We start from the raw sequence: 21,377 nt of genomic DNA on the forward strand, positions 1-21,377 counted from the left end.
TTATGTTTTCTACAGCAAGCAGCTCAAACAGTTTTTAGCTGCAAGTGTTGCTTTTAAAAGCTATAAATCTAAAGGAGTTTTTTTTAATCTGTCTGATTATTTTGATTGAGCAATTTCAGAAATGTATATGGGGTGACCTTATAATAGAAAGAAGGGTGTATGCACATGCCGTCCTGCTACAACAGGTACAATAACAACTTACAGAAGAGTCAGGAAGATGCCAATAAATAATGGTCTGTAAACACCCATACAAACCAAACAAGGTTGTTTAAAACAATAACTTTGTGAAAACAACCGTGGGAGAGTTAATCAGGGGTGTGTTGAGGCAAAAATACAGTCAGTGCCATAAATACAGGGAAGCATGGAAGAGTTAACTTAGAATGACCTGTCAAAATATAGTCATAAATGCTGCGTGACCTGATGAGCTGGCGTTCTCTCACACTGTACTTATCAAGGGAGATTCCAGGGATAAATAAATGTGTTATGACTAACTTATGACTAAGCTAAACGAGCACAGTAAAAAATGAAAGAGAGCTTAACTCTCAAAAAAATATCTGTATATATCAACTGTCTGTGTAGACATGATCACATCATTATGTGACATGTTACCCTCAAGACAATCCTCTAAGTTTTCACTGAGGAGTGTTTTTGCATTTTCAAGAACAAAACCAAGACAGACACAGTCTTGTTTGTGTGTTCTTTATTACAGTCGTTTACACCATAGGTATGGAGGAATTTAAAAGTCAGGGTTCTTTCTCTATTTGTCTCAGGTGCCAGGTGACTCTACACAAGGATGTGGTGTGTGAGTAATCTGGGATGACTCATCTGCTTTCAGAAGATACTGTTTGACTACACTGACAATAGTTGAAACCTCTGCCATAGCCCCTTTACCTGCAACAAAGCAAAGATATGCAGAGTTAGAAAAACATCTTATTTATGGAAGGAACAAGAAGACAGCTGCTTGGAAACACAAAACACAACAAATTGACACTTTTTATGCCCATTTTGGCAATCTTGTACCCATAAACACTTAGTTAAACATGCTCTCATCTGAACTCACAGGGTATCCATACATAGACCTTTCGACCTTTCGAAGTATGTTGTTTAGATAGCTTGCCTGAACTGATCCTATGCTGTTGAGGCAAAATAAACAATTCCAGCTATAACAGATTCCAAGTAAAGATCTTACAGATCAATGTTTTGGTTGGAGGCCGTGACAGGGAAGTGACTGATAAAAAGGGTATTAGATTGCTAATCTGTGGTTTATTTAACCTACATAAGAACTTTCTTTCTTTGATCTGCACAGTTTTGCAACTTTAGTTTTATGACTTAAAAGGTTTCTTTAAAAGGTTTACTGACTTTGTGAACGATGCTCTTGAGAAAAATACAGTTCTCAAAAGAGCAATGTTAAGTCTTAACAAGCATAGCAAGATCTGTGGAAAAAATATCAAATGAATCAAAGAATTAGTAAATAAAGAGTCAATCACTGTCTCAATGTGGAGGATTTACTGTGAGAAGGATGCTGTTTTTTTAATACAAGTCACATGACAGCAGTTTATGAGGTCTATGAGTTACAGAGAAAATGTGCAGCCTGCATCCTGAAGAACCCCTTTCACAAAAGTGTGCCCCTCTCCTCAGGCGACCCTCTGACACCAGTGTATCCTCTGCTTTAATCTCCCGAAATAATTATTTAAAACCCACAAGTACTTCCAGTCCTTGGACAAAAAATCCTGCTAATGGATGTGAAGTACTGTGAAAGGGTTTTTCAGTTTAACCCTAGCTTAACTCATTTTTAAAAAAAAGGAGGTGAAGAAATGACAACAGTAGCTGACTCTTGACTGAAGTAAGACAACTGTAGTGGATAATTCTTAGGGATGATACATTTCTTGGAATATATATTATGTAGGTAGATGCACTTAAAAAATGATGAATTATTAGAAGTTTGATAAATCATGAAATAACAATTTTGGGTTGATATGTCATCGCTATCAAGGCATCTGAAGATCGGTTTTATTCTAGTGTGTAAAGATGAATGTTTGACAAAGCACAGGCAGAGAAATGATCAAAACAGAGCATTTCTATGACATGGAAAGTGAGTAGAAGAAGTGAAGAAGACACATGGGCAACCATATTCTGTAGTACGTATACAGACCCATACAAAACTAGTTATCAAGTGCATTTTATTACTGTTACAACACAACAATTATACTGCCAGACATTCAAACAAGGGAGGTTCCTCTGCTGTCTCTGTAAGGTGGACACTGTGTACAAATGGCCAACTGGTTCAACCCACTCCAAATATGAGCTTCAACTTCAGCACCCCTTGTTTTCTGGATTCAATCAAAGTTTAAACCCAAGTCTACTCCCCTCTAATGATTTCAGGGGATTCCAGGATACACGCTGTTTTGAAGCTGCTTTTGCAACACTAAGCATACAGGTGTTCTTTTAGTACTTTTAATGTTTTCTTGTATTGTTATTGGGTTGGTTAGACAAAGGGTTTGCATTCTCGGTTTTCAAAACAAGGAAGTTAATACTGGTGCTGATTCTGCTTTTCCCCCCTGGTTTTATAACCTACCTTCATCTCCACACACTAGCTTCTTAGCAATGCAGGGGATTTCCACATATCCAAACTCTGTGAGCCTGGATACCTGCTGGGCCGTGACAGGATGCTGCCACATGGCTGTGTTCATGGCAGGGCAGAAAAGAAGAGGGCGACTGGTATCCCAGGCTCTGACCACACATGTCTACCAAGATAAAAAAAAAACTAGTCAACTTACAAATGATTTGATAGAAATCATGAAAAGAAGATTATGATTATGATTTCACATTTTTACCAGCAGATTGTCACAAATGCCATTAGCAATCTTCCCAAGAGTGTTGGCATCCAGAGGGGCGATGACGAGTAGGTCTGCCCAACGCCGTAGGTCAATGTGCAGCACTGGGTCTGATCTCTGAGTCCACAGCTACAACAAAGAAATGCCTTTAGGCTTGCATCCAGTGACACGCCCACTTCCTCTCTCATTTGGACAATGCAGACACTTATGACCAGGGTTTCTCTTTTTTTCTAAGACTTAACAAGTTTTTATATTTAGACATTTTCATGACCTCAGCAAGTGTCAACTTGTGACTACTTCATAACCCATGCCGCACATTCATTTCTCTTTTAAAAGTATCCTTTCATTTTTTAATTTCTAGAGTATCAAAGGGGAGCCAAACACACTGCATGAAACCTATGACACACTCCATATCTATTGCTGCTTTAATGGAAAAAAATCTAGCAAATTGTCTACGTATCAATTTTTGGAAACATTTTTCAATCCAGTCAGTTTGTAGGTGGCACAAGTTACAAAGACTGCCAGCTATGAGTGTAATACAAGTGGAATGTTGGATATGTCTTTTGTTACCTCCCACTCATCCTTGTCGCTGTAGATTTTTACTGAAACCTCTTCAGGATTGTAGAAGTGCTTGGCATGCTCTGTGGTGACCACTTTAACATCCACCTGAAGAGAAAAACATGACTTTGATATTAACATTTTTTAATATTGCTCAGGTGCTAAATAGATTGAAAAATAAGAAGATACACCTAAAGGGCAAGAAATGTATCTTCATGTTTTAAAACATGTAACAGGTTAGCATTCAGTATCAAATAGATGATAAGCCCAAACACCTCATCAGTGTCACAAAAAGTTTACAGATAACAAGATTTTGGCTGAGTGGTCTTCGTCAGCTGACAGCTTTTTTAAAAATGCAACCACATTCCTGCACTGTATGTACACCCAGCACTAGACTAATACACATTATGATGGCAGGTCTGGTCAAACATACAAATTGATAAATATTTTTTAAAAAGTAATTAACTCTCCTGTTTTGTTGCGGGTCAAATTGACCCATTTTAAATTTCAAAATTCTAAAAAAAAATAATAAAATGAAAGAAATTCAAAATGTAAAATAAAATAAACAAAACTATGTCATGTAAAAAATAATGCATTTATGTTTAGTTCTTTCCAATGTATATATAAAAAAGTTTTAACATTATTTTTTTTTAGAAAAAACGAGTAAGTTATCCTCATTGAACTTTGATCTGTGAGAATTAAAGAACACCGTCCATTGCACTAAATGTTGATTTAAATGGTTAGTAATGGAGTTAGTAATGATACTAAAATAATGTTTATTGGGATTGTTTTGGGGTTTTGACACTTTTGGATACTTAAATATACCCCAGATCAAGTTGACCCTGCCACATTATTGCTGTTCCTGGGAAACGAAGATAACAGGAAGGTTAACTAATCAAAGAAAATGTTTACTATCATGCTCTTGGGAAAGTCTTATGGGGATAAAAGTCTAGAGAGTCCTTCTCTTCTCATGTCTTCATTGACAGTGTATCTCATAGAAGCCAGAAAGTGATTGAATTCCCTGAAATCCCTGTTATCTCAGTCTTAGGTCCTCATGCAGCTCCTGTGCTCCTATACACTTCAGTATGCCTCAGCAAATTTCCAAGAATTGAAGGCATATGTTTACATGATAATGCCGGGCATGTTGTATTTTTCTATATTTCTCCTTCTGGAAAATATGATCTCAAATAAGCTGTGAACTTTGAAACAACTTTATTACTCTGTCCTCTAGGATACTATTCAAACACACGTATTATATTGTGTAATAAATACCAGAACACCTTGCAATTCATAGGATTCGTAGCAGGCCTAGTTTCCTCTCATACCAATTTATCACGACAACACAGTCTTTGTAGTGTCTCTACTTCATGTATCACAAAACATCACATATGAACCACTTTCTTAAGAAGTCTTCTTTTCTCTTGACAGCTTACTGGCATGCATTTTTTGACAATTCTGAGTAAATTTGAGGCACCTTTAGATAGTCTGTAGACATATTTATTTGGTGCTTTGAGAAGCTTTGTATAAAATCGACTAAAGAAAGAATAGAATGACAAGACTATGATTAGTACAATGGGGTTTTTCCAGAAGCCACATCTCCATCTTGTGGTTTGAGTGAGCTTGTGCGCACATAGGAAGGCAGAGTGATGAGTAGATGAATGGGCCAATATTTGATGTACCCAAAAGAGACAGAGTGGTCAATAAAGGCAGGCTGGGGTTACAAAATAAACAAACTCTCAAACAAATGCCACACAGCTCACCTCAGGGAGTTGAAGAAGTTCGGTAACCAAAAGAGGCAGTTTCAAGGCTGCAACACTTCCCGTCACGCCCACAAGAACACAAAATGTCCCACTAGATTTCAACAAACCAGTTTTCAGTGAGGAAACATAGTCCTCTGCCTGCATATTAGCATATCACCAAGATTGGGTCGAAGAGAAACCGTTTCGTGCGTTTGTAAATGTCTTCAATTGAATTGACAAGTGACTTCCGTAAACATTCTCCGCCAGCCAATCAGAGGAGAGCACACCCGAAGTCTCATGAACGAGCACGTAGCTACGCTGACAGATGGTGAGGGCGCATGTCCGCAGAATATTCTCAGTATGTGCCTTTAGCAGGATTAGCATGAAGCAGAGAGGCTGGATTCAGGATCTGCCGAATGGGATGATTTGATGAAACAAGGCTGTGTATAAGAAACGGTGAAATGCCACTGACTCCCCTCGTTTACTGGGCTCAGCGCCACGAGGAAATCTACCTGCGTGTGGAGCTGACAGACGCTCGGGTGAGTCTACCTGCAGACACTTGTCACTATGAAATCTAGATTTGCTGACCAAGCCGTGCTGCTGGTTTTAGGAGTTTAGGAGTTACGTGTTCTGGTAACTGCATACTTACTTTGCATACTGGATAATAAACATAGATCATTTTAGGTTGTAGCACTCTGTCTGATCTTACTCCACCATACTTGTTCACCATGCACTTTTAAACGTGCACTGCAAAAACTCAAAATCTTACCAAGTGAAATCAACTCATTTTTAGTCAAAATATCTCATCCCACTTAATTTAAAGGCACTATGAGGAGTTTTTCACCAGCTGAGAAACAGACTGAAACCGACACTGATGCCTCTTTATGACCTTCAAAAGCAAACAAAATCATAAACAACAACACTGATATCTTCTCTGTTGTCATGTTTAATGCCTTAAACCGCTCAGAGGGGGTAGGTGTCAGACCACATGATTGACATTTGGCTTTAAAAACACCCTTTTTCGGCTGTTTTCATTGCAAATAATCACATTGAGTGATACATCTGGCTGTTAAAAGACAGCGGGGTGAGGTTTTTGTTGAAAACTTTTGCATGTACAGAACAAGAGATAAGAGGTATCACTTTGTCCACAATGGGGCACCAAAATTGATATAAATCAAAAGTTCCTCACAGCAGCTTTAAGATACATTTACTTAACAAGTAACATTTTAGCAAGATAGATGGACTTGTTTTAAGACATCTTAAATATCTTGTTAAGTCAAACAATCTTGAAACTATTTTGTTTTGAGTTGGAATTTAGAAGAAACAAGAGGCGTTTTTCGACCGCAGGAACTTTACCCCTGAACTACATGCATTTTGACCAGAGGAACCAGGGTCTAAATTTAGTTCAGGGGTAGATAATCTCCCACCTGAGGTCCTGGGACTTTCGGTTGAACGTAATGGTGTTTGTGGAGTTTACACAGTTGTTGAAACACAGAAGAAGTTCCTGGGAATGCATACTAGTTTAGTTTTTTATTAAGATTTCAAAATATTATTTAATATAATTTTTTTTTCTCCATACGTCACTGGTCTGATTTGCACAATCTACCCGGGACTTCAGTCTGCGATCGAAACGCAGACAACAATGGGGGCAGAGGAACCTTTTAGTTCCAGGGAAAGTAGTTCTGGGGGCTAAAAGACCCCAGAACTCTTGGTCAAAATGCACCTTTTTTCTGTTTGTTTGGTGCACAGATCTTTTGGTCGAAATGCACCTAAGGTTTATTTTACATTTCATACATTTTTTAAGCTGAGATCTTATTTGTAGAAGACCTTGATTTAAGACAAACCCTTTACTTGATGTAAGTAAACACATTTTATTGGAGAATCTATCAGAAACAGCTCCACTGATAAAAGAAAGAAAGAAAAGTTGTTTTTATTAAGGGTGCGTCACAGTTTTCAGGCACTGTTTCTTCTAAATCAGTCAAAAGTATACATCCTGAAACTACATGCACACAATGAAACACCTACTTTAGAGCATAGCTGGCTTATCCTAGAAGACAACATGACTGAATATTAGTATATCCAGCTCACTATGAGAAGACATTATATCTCAAAATGCTCAAATTAAACTTTATAATCTTTTTTTCAAGTTTCAAGATGGTCTTAAACCCAGAGAAGTGCAGCTATAATACAACTCAAATTAAGGTGAATATATCTCAAATGAAGAAGTTCACAGGAAATGTATTAGTGCAAAATTGTTAGCATTCCTGACTTATTCTGAGACACTAAGCATTAAAATACCGCTAAAATATTGCTTAAAAGAAGTTCTCCCTGCTAATTTTAAGATCACAGTTTCCTAAATAGATTTTTTTTGCTTATTTCAAGGTAAAAGTACCTTGAAATAAGTCTTTTTTTTCTTGTTTTCGGAGGGGCATTTTTCCAGTGTGTGTGAGTTCAGGCAGTCAAACATGCTCATAACAATGCATCTACCTCATCACACACGACCACAAACACGAGGCAGAGTGTGACATCTCTAACATCACCTCACCCCCCACAGTTGAGGTTGGTTGACAGGTGCAGGAGAGGTGTTGCCCCACCTAATGTAGAATAGAATAGAATAGAATGCCTTTATTGTCATTGCAACAAGTACAATGTAATTGAAAGGTGCAGTCCTCATTAGGTGCCATTAAAAGAGACAAAAACAAATGATAACAAACGATAATATCACTTTATCCCAAACTTGAAGCTGTAGGGAGGAGCCTTAGCAGCACATTAACAATAAGACAGGAGAGATAAAAGTCTTGGCATTATGGTGAAATAGTTTACAACCAATGTTTAATTCTTCAGTGCATCATAAGGTTGGCTGTAACATGAACACATGCCGATCAGGGAGGAGGTAGTGTGAAACAGCTCATTTCCTCTGGTTTCTTCAAACAGGGAAATTATTTATAGCCTGTTATCCAAATTCACCATTAACCATGTATCAAAGTTCGTGTTGTTAGCTTTAACTTTATTTTCAGTTCTGCTCAGACTTGTTGGTTTTTGTTGTGTTTCTGCCCGTTCAGCAGTATAAAACATAAGTTAGTCATATGGTGCTTGAATTCTTTTCCTGTAAGAGGAAGTAAGCTCATGATCTGTATCTTATCTGGTTTTACAGAATACCTATGTCCATGTCGATGAAAAAGTGCTTCAGTTCAGAGGTGATGTACACTTTATGATCAGTTTATTGTGAGTATAATTTTAAAGCCTTATGATTTGTAACATTGTTTACATTATCTTCTGTGTAGCTCAGGGCCACGGTGCAAAAGGACAAAATGAATATGAGTTCAGCTTGGAGTTTCATTTACCAATAAAGCCAGAGGTATTTATCTGTTTTAAATTCACTTCTAGATATCTACTTCCCTGGAGTGTTTTTGTTTTGTTGACTTTGTTTTTGTTGTGCTTGTACCTTGAACCTGTATTTCAGGTGAGCCACAGGTCCACCCAGCGACAGGTGAATATTACAGTGCAAAAAGAGCAGCGAGGCTGGTGGGAAAGACTGACAGTGCAGGAGCGCAAACCAGTCTTTCTGGCACCTGACTTTGACCGCTGGCTGGACGAGTCAGACGCTGAGATGGAGATCCGGGAAAAGGTGAGGGCTAATTCAGGGCTATGCATTTTACTTCTGCATAAATACAATGAAAGGTCAATATTTTCAAAAGGTTTTACATTTTTTATGATGGCAAAGACTGAAGATAACATGCTTTCATGTATTTTTTACTTTTAAAGGAGGAGAAGAGGAACAGGCTGAAGGCTTCCAGACATAAAGAGGAGGGTACGAACAAATGTAGTTGGATGCAAACCCAACACTTTAAAGCTTTTTGGAGGGTAATATTTGGGAAAGATGTGTGGTTATCTTGGTTAAAGCATGCTGTGTTTATTAGTTGCTTCAATAATTTCTCCTCTTAAATGTTTCAGGGTTTGTCAGCCTAAAAACAGCATTCTTGTTCATGTACAACCTTGTGCAGTTTCTTGGCTTTTCATGGATCTTTGTCAACATGACAGTGCGACTCTTTATCTTTGGCCGAGGTAAAGACAAACACTGGTGTGGCTTAAAGTTTCTCTCATTTCAGGTCCTCTTCTTCACCAAACTAACTAAATTAATTGTAACACTTCTCTCTTTTCAGATTCTCTCTATGACACATTTCACACCATATCGGATGTAATGTTCTTCTGCCAGATCCTTGCAGCAGTAGAGGTCTTGAACGCAGCTTTTGGAGTAGTCCGGACAGGTGTTATTCCAACTCTAATACAGGTACAGGTTGGGATTTGTGGCGCCACATGCTTTGCAAGATGAAAACATGCATTTAACAGTAAGCCAGTACTTATCATGTGTTATATTTTTTGTGGGTTTTGCTCTTTTTTTAAGGTGGTCGGGCGGAACTTTATCCTCTTCATCATTTTTGGTAGTTTGGAGGAAATGCACAATCAGCCAGTGGTGTTCTTTGTTTTCTATCTGTGGAGCGCTATTGAGATCTTTAGGTAAGTATGCATCTGCCTGTCATTGATGTCAACATTGATGCCCCTTACATTACTGTTGGTAGTTAACAGCATGGTAATGTCACTTTGTAAAAAATGATGATCACCTTTTAAATCTTAACCCTCCTGTTATATTTGTTTCTTAGGGACAGCAATAATGTTCCTGGGTCAGTTTGACCCGGGACATATTTAAATATCCAAAAGTGTCAGAACCCCCAAAAAGTCCCAATAAATATTTTTCAATCTTAATAATAGTTTTACGTGACATAGATTTTTTATTTTTTTATTTTTAATGAAGTGATGTTGATATATTATTCTATATGTTGATTGCGCTAATTAAGCCAAGCAGAAGAAGTTTCATACAGAAAAAATACTTTTTACATTTTTCTTAAGATTTTTGAACTTTAAAATGGGTGAAATTGACCCGCAACATAACAGGAGGGTGAACACAATGTGCCATGTTCAGCAAATATTTTTAAATCACACAAACCATTCTCTAAATGGAACATTTTCTTGACATAAGATTTATAGCTGTATTTATTATATCTGTTATATTATGTCTAAGATTGGGAAGCATCAGATTGTCCCAGCTTCACAAAAGGGAGACTTTGTGTCTTTCGTTTTAGTCTAACATCACCTTTAGTCTAGTTGTGTAGGTTTTGGACAATTGAACCAAAAAATATGCACCAAACAAACAGAAAAAAGGTGCATAAAGGTGCATTTTGACCAAGAGTTCCGGGGTCTTTTAGCCCCCAGAACTACTTTCCCTGGAACCAAAAGGTTCCTGTGCCCCCATTGTTGTCTGTGTTTTGATCACGGGCTGAAGTCCCGGGTAGATTGTGCAAATCAGGCCAGTGACGTATGGAGAAAAAAAAATTATATTAAATAATATTTTGAAATCTTAATAAAAAACTAAACTAGTATGCATTCCCAGGAACTCCCTCTGTGTTTCAACAAGTGTGTAAATTCCACAAACACCGTTACGTTCAGCCGAAAGTCCCAGGACCATTGAAAAGTACTACCCCCAAAGCAGGGGCTTTTCAGGGGGGAGATTATCTACCCCTGAACTAAATTTCCTGGTTCCTCCGGTTCAGGGGAAAAGTCCCTAGTTCCGGGGTAAAGTTCCTGCGGTCGAAAAACGCCTTAAGTCAAATTGAAAAACTGTTGAAGTAAGGCATATAGGGAATTAGCCACTCATGCAACATGCGGTCAGCTAACAGCACAGTGCCAATCTGCTTAGTTCATCAGCATCACTTTCAGAGTAACTAGTCTCAATTGGACAGAAAGACTACCAAGGATCTGATGCTGCACTTCGTGTTACAAGGCTCCACGTAACAGTTGCTGTTTACACTTCATTGTCATGAGGACGGTCTCGCTCTGATCTTGCCTCAAGCTAACTGATTGATAGAAACCTACATTGTTCTCTGCTCTAATACTAACATGATGCTACATTCCAGGTATCCATTTTACATGCTGGGCTGTTTCAACACAGAGTGGAAAACTCTGACATGGCTGCGCTACACCATCTGGATTCCACTGTACCCCTTAGGTGTCATAGCTGAAGGTGAGTTTGTTTACTTCTCTTTGATTTAATCATTAATATGAACTCACAAGTGCTTAAGTATATCTTATCTCTTAACTCCATGTAGCTGTTGCTGTGGTACAAGCCATTCCTATCTTTGATGAGACTAAACTCCTCAGGATTCCTCTTCCAAAAGCCATCGGGACCTCAGTTAGCTTCTCGTACTTCCTCTACGTTTATCTTGTTCTCATGTTTCTGGGTAAGTCTCCGGATAAAAAAGCAGATATTCAAAAACTTTTTTTTATCTAGTGTTATCTAATTTGTTCTGGTGTCAAGTTTTAACATCACCACCCACACCTCTTTCAGGGCTCTTTATCAACTTCCGCCATCTCTACAAACAGAGGAAGAAGCGTTTCCGTACCAAGAGAAAAGCACATTGAGATTCAGCCTCAACGACATTTCTCAAACACCTTTGCTGCCTGCTTATTCCTGGAGAAATTTTTGAAACTGTCCTCATTCACCACGTTCCCATTCAGTCAGTTCGAGTTTTTGTTAAGAAATGGACGAAAATCTAAATTATGGTGTAATGTTTCATCAGTGCAGTACTGTCAGCTGACATGTGATTGAGTTCTCGTAGATGTAAGTCAGTAGTTTTGTTGAGGAGTGAGGACCTTTAGAAAGCCTATCCAGATCCTGTGTTGTAGTTGTTCTTATCCTGGAAGTTGTTTTGGCTGTTTGGATTACAAACTGTGCTGTTGTCGTTTGATAGTCAGTAATTTGTGTACGAATGAAAAAAATGACAACTTTCTTTACACCTATTGTATTTCATTGTTCCACAAACCTCAAGGAAATTTGTACTGGACATTATGTGTTCCCTAAGCTCTAAAAAAAATGTTGGAAGAATTTAATGTCTCTTTTTTTCTATTATTTTATGTCACATACACTTTTAATGCCAGCTTTAAAAGTCTTTCCTAAGCAATTATGTGACACTGAATAATAACAAAGTTTTAATCTGGTCATTCTTGAAAAGGACCTACAAAGGGACATTGATAAAATCTGTACACGTGAATATTTTTTACAAACATCATTATGCATTATTTGACATTTTTAGGCCTTTCAAAAGGAAAGTAAGTCGTGTTGAATCTGACTTCTTTACATTTCACATAAAGGTCCTTGAAGCAGATGCTGCTGTATTTAAGTTCATTCTCACTAATTCCACCATTCAGCTTGAGAAGTCAGTCTGCATTGGAACAATGTTGTGATCGAAAGCTGCATACTGGGAGTCGCCGGTGCTGGCCAGTTTGAGTTGCTGTGCGGCGTGTGAGAGCTGGAAAGCGGCGTCTGGATGGGCAGAGTCAGGCAGCAGGGTGCACTCTCTCTCCAGCAGATCCGCCACCCCCTTTAAGAGCTCCCAGAAACCAAAAGCCAAGGCTGCTTTCCGAAGACGGTTCAGCTCCTGACAGATCAAATAAATAATGAGTATTTATTTTATATTTCCAAAAACAAGTCGAAGTTCAAAGCATGTTTAGCTTAACTTACCTTGTAGAAAGTTTGAGTTTTATCTGGTAATTTCCTGGCATTTCTCAGGATCTTCTGGACATCAGTCTGTAGAATGACAGCATTAATATGAATCAATTAGCACCAGAAATGTTCCTTAAATTTTTCAACTTGATATGGTCACTGTTCAATAATGTCTTTAACTTAAACACATTGTTTAGGTTCAAACCATGCATCAATATTACCATATTACATATTAAATTACTATTCTAACTACAACCCATGGTCATATTACATACAAATATTATTTCTATTTATTGCTTAATTTGTCATTACCAACCATAATCACACCATGTCAACCTGTCACTACTGAAACATTTTAATACTGCCTGTAATTACTGCTATTTAATTTAAATTCCATTTGTAACATTGTATATATCTAAATTATATTATAGCTTTATTTATCTATTTTAATTTACTTATTTTTATTTTTATTTTATTTTTTACTTATTTTGTACTTCTTGAAACTTCTTTCTTGATTGTACTTATGTCTGGGTTGCTGTAACAACTGAATTTCCCCCCCGGGGGATCAATAAAGTAATATCTTATCTTATCTTATATCCTATGTAATCTCAGAGTAACAGTATACAATATTGGCAAAGTAATAACATCGTAATTGTACTATATAGTTTATTTGTTAGCTGGCTAATCAGTCCACTCCAGCCTTATCTCTCATTTAAACCTAATGTATGATATTTCAAAGGTCTTTGCTGCACTGCATTATGGGGAAACATGACCCCATTTTTACCATTGCACGGGAACATCTAGCCTCATAAAAATGACTCGCACAAATTAAAAACAACCATTGATTCTCCAATGACTTGAACAAACAATGCTGCTTTAACACTGAGGTCGCATACCTGTAGTCCACTGGCTTTAATCCACACAGTGACATTCTGAGCATAGCTTCGTTTGGCCCCTGGCTGCACTGGGAAAGGACTTTTACTGTCGTCCTCTCCATAAGGATTTTCAGCAGCCTCTGAAATATGAGAGACAGGGTGAAGTCAGGATCAAGATCAAAGAAGTCTACCTTGGTAATAAAACTGCAAATCATTAACTGATTTATTATTTACACAATCAGGGAGACTTTGCTCTTTAGTAATTATCGTTCACATATCCATGGGTTAGTGTGTCATAAGTTAAACCCAAATGCAAGGTTTTACAATGTCCCAAATAAGTCCAGCAACGATTTAATTTGCAGTTTGCTTAGTAAATTTCACATGGAAATGACATACAAACATAGCGACCATGTGTCATAAAGGGGTGAGGAGGAGTTACCTGATATTGGTCCTAAATGTGAGATCTTGCCAAGCCAAGGCAGAGGATCTGGACCAGGCTCAAACAGAGACATCATGAGGTTTGACTTCTTCTTGCTGTCCGCTTGGGAGTACAACATGCCGTACCACTCAGGCCTGAGAAAACAAGCAAGACCGGTTCGAGCCCATTCAAGAATAAAACTTAGCAACACTTAATAAGACTAGCCTATAATCAAATGTGCTAAATATGAACAATGTTGTTGCATCTCACCCCAGCTGGACCAGAGCCACCATGCCCTCGACTTTGAGACTGCCATGTAAAAGAACACAAAAGTTTGGACTTTTGCCCGCCATTTGACTGGCTGAGGGTTCCTCCTCGAGCTCATCTGTGGCTCCAGTACCAACGTCATCCACCTCTGAAATAAGAACAAAAAACGTATTAACAATTCCATCATTAATGACACGCTTGTTTACATTTTTTGCTCACTTTGAACTTAAATTTGCATTACTTGAACAATGTGAGTTGTTCAAGGCACAGTTGACCTTCAAAACAGAGGATTTTTGTGCAAGTGCTCACCAACTTCTTACATTTTTTGACACTGTAGGTAAGAATTAGTGTGGCAATTTATCTGTGAATGTTGATTTTTTTTTTTTTTAACAACACCAACCTTTGTTCACAGCAATAGGCAGAACCAAGTGTCTGGATATAACAGGGGGGCTGGAAATATCTGCAATTTCAATGAAGCCCACAATTTCCAAATCTGGAATACACACAAAAAATAGGAGGTTATTATTTCAAAAAAACTAAACATAAACTTGATCATTTTCAGATGTGTCAAATTTGAAGCCAATACCTGTATTGACTGATTTTGGCATGGGATCCACCTCTTCATCTAATACAACAGGCTCAGGTCGAGGGAAAACCTGAACATCTGAAGACAAGTTCCCACAATGCAGGACAGCATGGAAGGGAGAGTATGCGTAATCAATCAGCCTCCTAAAGACACACAAAGACAAACAAAGGCCAAAGAATATTGAGAAAACATAAAAAACATGAAAAGGTTTTTTTTTAAAGATTACTTTAAAGTAATAGTCATACCCAAACATGGCCTGCACACTCTTCATGCAAAGTGCTCCTTCCATAGTGAAGATCTGTCCATCCCCTCCACTCAGATGAAGTAGCTCCTCCAAGTTGTCCATGGCATCAGTCATCTGTAACTGAAATTTAAAAAAATAAATTAAGGGGGTTCTTTTTTTTTCAACAGGTAAAACTCTAGCACTAATTTTCTGAATTGTGTGTTTAAATCCCTGCCTTGAGTATTTCCAACAACGGTATCTATGGTATTTAGACCTAGTTTAGGGTCCAGCTTTGGGTTCCATACATGCCAAGAGGCTTTTTGTTGCATGGCAGCCAGTTACACATTCTCCAGTTGTTCATACTCAATATATTCAGATTAAGATGCAGTTACACTGAAATTGCTGAGAAAAAAAACATGCACTAGCAAAGATGTTTCAGTACCTCTTCAGCATTTGCTACACACATAATGTAAAGTTTGGTAGGGAAAGGGAAAGGCAAAGGGAACTTCTTGTCGTCCCCACGTTGCTTTAATGTTTGAAGGGAGTGACGTAGGGAACCCTTCCCAATACCAAGAGATCCATCTGTAACCAGCACCATCTGCAGGACAAAGGAAGGAGTGCATAAACATCATCCAGTGGAACAATGCATGGGAGTATGGGGCTGCAACCATTGTGGAATATTGGTTTAGCCCACATAGGGTCATAATTAATCAATTTTTATTTCACTGTTGTGTAAATATTGTTTAAAGGACCAATCTACCTGACAGGGACAGGCACTGCCCCACTCCTGCACAACCACGTTGCTAACTCCTTGAAGAGCTACTTCCACACAAGTCTTGTCATAATCTTCCAAGTTGCTCAGAGCCTCCTGCACAGAAAAAAAAAAAAATATATATATATATATATATATCTAATAAATCAGACAACTTCTGTGAGATCAGACTCCAGTAGTTACTCAGACACACCTGCAAACCTGCTTCATTTTAATGAAGCAGCTTCAGATGTAAGGCACACATTACCTGTAATGCATTGTAATCTCTGGTGAAAGGCACCAGGAGCTCCCAGAGGGAAGAGAAGGCCATCAGTGTAGTGAACTCAAGGCGGTAGTTTGAAGCCATGTGTTCGAACAACATGTTTAATCCGTGGACTGCCAGATTCTTCCTCTGAAACTCCTCGCTGCCATCCACTGACACAGGACGTGTCATGGACAGAGACACGTCCATTAAGACCACGGTGGGCATGGCTTACTGCGTATAGAGATACCCGATATTTCAACAGACTTCAATTATCCTCCAGTGTGCTCCCTCTAAATGAAAAGGAAGAAGATGACAGTTGTAAGGACAGGAGTGAAATACTGTGTTGCATAAATAAGTTTTGTGGAGTTGCATAAATCACTTCTTGTTACAGTTTTTCTCATGCGAAAGTATTTTCCTACTTTCGAAACCCTGCCAATGTAATACTTCATGTATTTCCCCATTAGCTATTATCTGGTCTTTATCGCTTCTTCCTGTTATGGAAATGAAACATATTTTATCAGGAGTTAAGCCTGTTAGTATACCCTATTTTATTGGGTGTCATAGTGAGGTTAGTTTAGATAAAACAATGATCATTAATCATGTTCCAAGCTTTAAAGATATGTCATGTCACAGAAGGTTACTCTAAGCTAATGTGTGCTAGTAGTTCAGCTAGCTAATGCTAGCTTTCTGAAAGGTAGCGCTAAATATTAAACGAGATACGCGTCTTGTACACTGTCACACAAACGTAAAAATAAAGTATCCAAGAGTTCACCTCATAAAGTGATTTCATACTTTTATAAACATTAAATTTATACGTGCCATTCAACGTTTTACTCGCCATCCAGTGTTTGTATTGTGCTGGGTTGTACGGTGCATCACCACTTCAGTCCGGGTGGCAACAGTGCGCGGTAGAACTAAAGGTTCCTAACTTGATATTTTTTTATACTTCTGAGCAGAAAAAAAAACATCAGCATAGGAGTCAACGGGAAAATTCGGCTTTTAATGTTCATATTGGCTCATTCACATTACATGTTTCAGGTTGTTTTGTTTTTGTTGGTCTCATTCAACCTGAATTCGGTGAATTCGCTCGAGGCGGCCCATACCTATCGAAAGCGAACAGAGGCGGTTGAAAGTTCGTCCTGTGTGTGGCAACAATAGACTGTACAAATTAATTTCAGTTCAGGGGCCACATACAGCCCAAGTTGATCTGAAGTGGGAATTTGTCCCTTTGTTTTAGTGCAAAAAAGTAGGTTATAATAGAATGCCTTTATAGTCATTGGGTGACTTGCAAACGATGAAATTAGGAGCGCTGCTCCGTTGGTGCATACATACATACATACATAAAAACAACAATAGCATAATGCAACACAGATCGAACAGAACAGTCATACTACATACTTAATTCAAACACAGTATGAAGAAGGTAAAGTTGATTATTCTGGACCCCTTAGGTCCAGCATGAACAGTTTGCTTGCCGGACAGTGTTGTATGCAGGTTTAGTGCTAGTGTTGGTAGTTAGTGGATCATCTTATAGTGCTCTAAAAAGTCTTTATGAATCTCAACTGGATTATGCAAACAGCAAGTCATCTATTTTCTCACATTGAGAAAAAAAGTCCAGGAAAAAAAGTGCCATTCAGGTGCACTCCTTCAGCACTATGATTGTATGCGACCCTGTCATATATTGACAGCCCGTGATGTGTAGATGCAGAAGGAACTTCGTGACACTGGCTTGCTTTTAGAGTAATAGGTTTATTACAAGAAAACAACACAAGTATCGAACAAGCATTCCGGACTGCTTGGGAAGACGACTCAGCCAGATTGTGTCTCTCCTCCCCAAGGCCACTAAACACGTCCTTTATATAGGTTTAAGTGATGTCCACGATGCACACACATTTCTCTTAACATCTGGTTTACATCTAGTTGTGGACTTCAACTGTGTTGATATAATCATGCTAACTGCCACCGCAATTACGCTAATGCTGGGCTCCAACCCTTGATGTAAGCGTGCTAATTGTCACCGTAATTTACAGAACAGTAAAGGTGTCTCTATCTGAACTTTCTGTGACCACTCCAAGCAGTAAAAATGTATTGTATAACTTCATGTGAGATACCTCAACCTCCAGAGGACACATTTAAAATAGTAGTTACTTTTATTGAAAATTTGCAGTTAATGTCTTCTCTGTAATTTTTTTCACTTTGCAAAGTCGTTCATCGGGCCGGATTGGAACCCCCCTGGCGGGCCGGTTTTGGCCCGCGGCCTGCATCTTTGACACACCGCCCTCTTCGATGCGCAATGCAGGCTGGGATGAATACCGTCGCGCGAACCGAGCGTCTGTAGCTCAGTAGTTGTTTTTATGCAGTGAACTGTACAAAACATTTTTTGAAAAGGCTCGTGGACTTCGAGGGGCAAGTCTTTACCCAGAGTAAACAGTTGGAGTCTCCTATCTGAGGGAAGTAGTTATAACCCTGGATGAGGATTACTTGATGGAGAGTTTTCGTTACAGAAACTTTTGACGAAGAGTCGTCTGTGAAGGTAATGTCCTAAAGCTCTTGTTACTGCGTTGCTGTTCGGTTAAAAATTTAATATGTGGCACTACGCTACAGATTTATCTTACATGAATATAAGATGCATATGTACATATGTGTGTTAGCCTCATTATTATAATAAAAAATAGGCCTAACTATGCTTTTTTTTAGGATTAAAACTGAATGCCTTCAAGTACCGGTACTCAACCTGATGCTTAATGTCATTTCATATTTTTTTTACAACAGGCAAGAGGCAAAGGATGTTTCATGAAGTACACTTCTTAAGTTGCAGATCCCGTCCTTCCATTGTCTTCAGGTGAAGAAAGCCAAAACTGCCCATTGCTGTTACTCATTTATGGTACTGTGTTTTTTGTTTTCTTTAGAGCAACATGGCCTGTGCAAGAAGAAGGCGGCTGCAGCTGAGTTGGGTCCTGTTTCTCTTCTCTGTTGTTCTCTGTTCCCTCTACCAACCAATTATCAGTGCCAGACTGGATGCACCTCTTCCCTTGACTCAGGTTGGGAAGGATTTGGAAGAAGATTCAGCAGGGGAAGTTGAGGAGACTACAAGAGGGGCTCAGGAACTGGAGGATCCTCTTACTGCAACACATACATTCAAGTCCACAGATCAACTGATGACGGAGATGCATTTGGTACATCGACAGGATACCGCAGATTACGAAGCATCCAACCTCACTTTACCAAAAGTAACTGATGTTCATTGTACATCTGTGGCCCCTGAGTCTTTTAACAACACCACTCCTGCTTCTCTGAGAGGAAATCCCCACATTAGGGGGGAATACCCAGAAGATCTCTTTTCTGTTGAAGACCGAAGACGAGGCTGGGTTATCCTCCACATTTTTGGGATGGTTTACATGTTCATTTCACTTGTAATTCTGTGTGATGAGTTCTTCGTCCCTGCTCTTGGCGTAATCACAGACAAGTTAGCCATTCCTGATGATTTAACAGGAGCCACCTTCATGGCTGTTGGAGTCTCTCTTCCTAAGTTTTTTGCCATCCTGATCGGAGTCTTTGTTTCCCACAGAAATGTTTTCTTTGGCACTGTGGTTTGTTCAGCAGTCTTCAACATTTTGTTTGTGATAGGAATATGTGCTTTGTTTTCACGGGAGGTTCTTCGTCTAACCTGGCGGCCACTTTTCAGAGATGTATCCTTCTACATGTTCTGCATCATCTTGGTTATAATCTTCTTCTTGGATAGTGTCATAGAGTGGTGGGAGAGCTTGACTCTGGTGACCTGCTATGTGCTCTATGGGATTTACATCAAGTTTTACATGCAAATACAGCAAGCCTTCAAAACCCAACCCCAAAAACACAAGGTCAATGTGGAAATTATTTCTATCGAGGAAGAGGAAAAGGTAAAGACTCCTAAGGCAATATTCAACATTGTCTCTTATTCAAGCATATTTGCTTAGTAGCACAATCTTTGGATTCAGTGGAGTGAATATTTGATCACAAATCTTTGAGAAAAACATGCAGTTTTCTATTTAATGAATACAAAATGAAAATGATGGTCTTATGATTGAAACAGAAATTTTTTTTTCTCCCAGAAATGTGTGAGTGAAGATCTGGATTGCCCAGAAGGCTCTACAAATGCTATAATTGGTGAAGATGGCAGTGATCGTGACCTCAAGGTTTGTGTCAAAAATGACTGTGACAATGTAAATAAAAAGAAAGAGGAAGAGAAAAGGGATAGACCTCTGTCTTTAGACTGGCCTGACACACGTCTTAAACAAGCCACCTTCCTCTTCCTGCTGCCCATCAACTTCCCCCTGTGGCTTACAGTTCCTGATGTCCGCAAGCAGGTAAAAACCCAGAGACATCCCCATGATCAGCTGATGTGTCTCATATATATCAGCATAGTGGTTTACTGTTTCGTTGTGCACTTTCTCAAACAGAAATCCAGAAAGTTCTTTGTGATCACCTTCCTGGTCTCTATTCTGTGGATAGCTGTTTTCTCCTACTTCATGTTGTGGTGGGCCCATCAGGTCGGTCAATCTAGTCACATTTTGAGATGGAATTTGAGATGCTTTATTTTTGTGGATGGATTTCAGGATTTAAAAAGAACACGTCAAAAGCAGAGATAAAAAAAACAAAAAACAAACACTGCTATTTTGGCTCACAGAAAGGGTGTTCATTTTAGTTTGGCAAAACACAAGATTGATTCTGTTGCTTCTTTAAACTCTGAACACTGGTTTGCACTTGTAGGTTGGTGAGACTTTTGGCATCTCACATTGGATCATGGCCGTTGTGGCTGCAGAGACGTCCATCCCCGACCTCATTACCAGTGTAATTGTGGTGCGTAAAGGCCTGGGGGACATGACAGTGTCCAGCTCCATGGGCCGTAACATCTTTAGCATCACAGTGTGGTGAGTTAAGAGAGCCTATTGTGTCTTAATTGAAAGAAAATTCGGATTAATTTACGGTATGCTTGTCTTCTCTGTTTCTTTGTCTTTGTCATCCAAGCCTTCCAGTCCCATGGCTCCTCAACTCTGCATTTCAGGGTTTCGATCCAGTGCCTGTGAACAACAGTGGGTTCTTCTGTGTCATCGGGTTGCTCCTTCTCCCTCTGCTCTATGCCGTCATCTCTATTGCGTTCTGTAAGTGGAAGATGAATAAGGTGCTGGGTTTCACCATGTTACTGTTTTACATGATCTTCCAGTTAACTAGAGTGATGTTTCAGTATAGAATAATCGTATGCCCTGTATAATGTATATTATCGTATATACACTATATACTATAAAATACACTATCCATCATTA

At 38.8% G+C, this 21,377-nt stretch overlaps 4 protein-coding genes across 4 annotated transcripts; 2 read left to right on the top strand and 2 right to left on the bottom strand.

The window, feature by feature from the left end:
- Positions 1-683: 683 nt before the first annotated feature.
- Positions 684-5,414, bottom strand: ppcdc (phosphopantothenoylcysteine decarboxylase). The gene is made up of 5 exons (XM_034685247.1): positions 5,153-5,414; positions 3,405-3,500; positions 2,835-2,963; positions 2,576-2,744; positions 684-891 (listed from the first exon to the last, which is right to left on the bottom strand). The coding sequence occupies exons 1-5, from the start codon at positions 5,294-5,296 to the stop codon at positions 767-769; spliced, it is 663 nt and encodes a 220-aa protein (XP_034541138.1). The 5' UTR covers positions 5,297-5,414; the 3' UTR covers positions 684-766.
- Positions 5,415-5,432: 18 nt separating this feature from the next.
- Positions 5,433-12,076, top strand: hacd3 (3-hydroxyacyl-CoA dehydratase 3). Its single transcript, XM_034685246.1, has 11 exons — positions 5,433-5,670; positions 8,286-8,328; positions 8,416-8,489; positions 8,595-8,759; positions 8,897-8,942; positions 9,086-9,196; positions 9,295-9,422; positions 9,537-9,649; positions 11,104-11,210; positions 11,296-11,427; positions 11,535-12,076. The coding sequence occupies exons 1-11, from the start codon at positions 5,593-5,595 to the stop codon at positions 11,606-11,608; spliced, it is 1,071 nt and encodes a 356-aa protein (XP_034541137.1). The 5' UTR covers positions 5,433-5,592; the 3' UTR covers positions 11,609-12,076.
- Positions 12,077-12,162: 86 nt separating this feature from the next.
- On the bottom strand, positions 12,163-16,983 carry ints14 (integrator complex subunit 14). Its single transcript, XM_034685245.1, has 12 exons — positions 16,894-16,983; positions 16,078-16,364; positions 15,819-15,926; positions 15,501-15,656; positions 15,081-15,199; positions 14,836-14,978; positions 14,650-14,742; positions 14,253-14,397; positions 14,004-14,137; positions 13,586-13,704; positions 12,708-12,773; positions 12,163-12,624 (listed from the first exon to the last, which is right to left on the bottom strand). The coding sequence occupies exons 2-12, from the start codon at positions 16,297-16,299 to the stop codon at positions 12,391-12,393; spliced, it is 1,539 nt and encodes a 512-aa protein (XP_034541136.1). The 5' UTR covers positions 16,300-16,364; positions 16,894-16,983; the 3' UTR covers positions 12,163-12,390.
- A 505-nt stretch (positions 16,984-17,488) lies between these two features.
- Positions 17,489-21,377, top strand: LOC117814027 (sodium/potassium/calcium exchanger 1). Its single transcript, XM_034685135.1, has 6 exons — positions 17,489-17,497; positions 18,887-18,916; positions 20,166-20,420; positions 20,514-20,603; positions 20,824-20,984; positions 21,082-21,377. The coding sequence occupies exons 1-6, from the start codon at positions 17,489-17,491 to the stop codon at positions 21,323-21,325; spliced, it is 789 nt and encodes a 262-aa protein (XP_034541026.1). The 3' UTR covers positions 21,326-21,377.

The sequence above is a fragment of the Notolabrus celidotus genome, chromosome 6, assembly GCF_009762535.1.
Source record: "Notolabrus celidotus isolate fNotCel1 chromosome 6, fNotCel1.pri, whole genome shotgun sequence".
NCBI lineage: Eukaryota > Metazoa > Chordata > Actinopteri > Labriformes > Labridae > Notolabrus > Notolabrus celidotus.

Excerpts from the sequence above, each read along its gene's own strand:
- ppcdc (XM_034685247.1), bottom strand. The coding sequence starts at position 5,296 with ATGCAGGCAGAGGACTATGTTTCCTCACTGAAAACTGGTTTGTTGAAA. Across the intron at positions 2,964-3,404 it reads GCGACAAGGATGAGTGGGAG|CTGTGGACTCAGAGATCAGA; the intron begins GTAACAAAAGAC and ends TCTTTGTTGTAG. Across the intron at positions 2,745-2,834 it reads GCATTTGTGACAATCTGCTG|ACATGTGTGGTCAGAGCCTG; the intron begins GTAAAAATGTGA and ends TTATCTTGGTAG.
- hacd3 (XM_034685246.1), top strand. The coding sequence starts at position 5,593 with ATGCCACTGACTCCCCTCGTTTACTGGGCTCAGCGCCACGAGGAAATC. Across the intron at positions 9,197-9,294 it reads ACTCTTTATCTTTGGCCGAG|ATTCTCTCTATGACACATTT; the intron begins GTAAAGACAAAC and ends CTCTCTTTTCAG. Across the intron at positions 11,211-11,295 it reads CTTAGGTGTCATAGCTGAAG|CTGTTGCTGTGGTACAAGCC; the intron begins GTGAGTTTGTTT and ends AACTCCATGTAG.
- ints14 (XM_034685245.1), bottom strand. The coding sequence starts at position 16,299 with ATGCCCACCGTGGTCTTAATGGACGTGTCTCTGTCCATGACACGTCCT. Across the intron at positions 15,657-15,818 it reads GCAGTGCCTGTCCCTGTCAG|ATGGTGCTGGTTACAGATGG; the intron begins GTAGATTGGTCC and ends TTTGTCCTGCAG. Across the intron at positions 14,743-14,835 it reads GCCAAAATCAGTCAATACAG|ATTTGGAAATTGTGGGCTTC; the intron begins GTATTGGCTTCA and ends TGTGTATTCCAG.
- LOC117814027 (XM_034685135.1), top strand. Across the intron at positions 20,421-20,513 it reads TTCCTGATGTCCGCAAGCAG|AAATCCAGAAAGTTCTTTGT; the intron begins GTAAAAACCCAG and ends TTTCTCAAACAG. Across the intron at positions 20,985-21,081 it reads ATCTTTAGCATCACAGTGTG|CCTTCCAGTCCCATGGCTCC; the intron begins GTGAGTTAAGAG and ends TTGTCATCCAAG.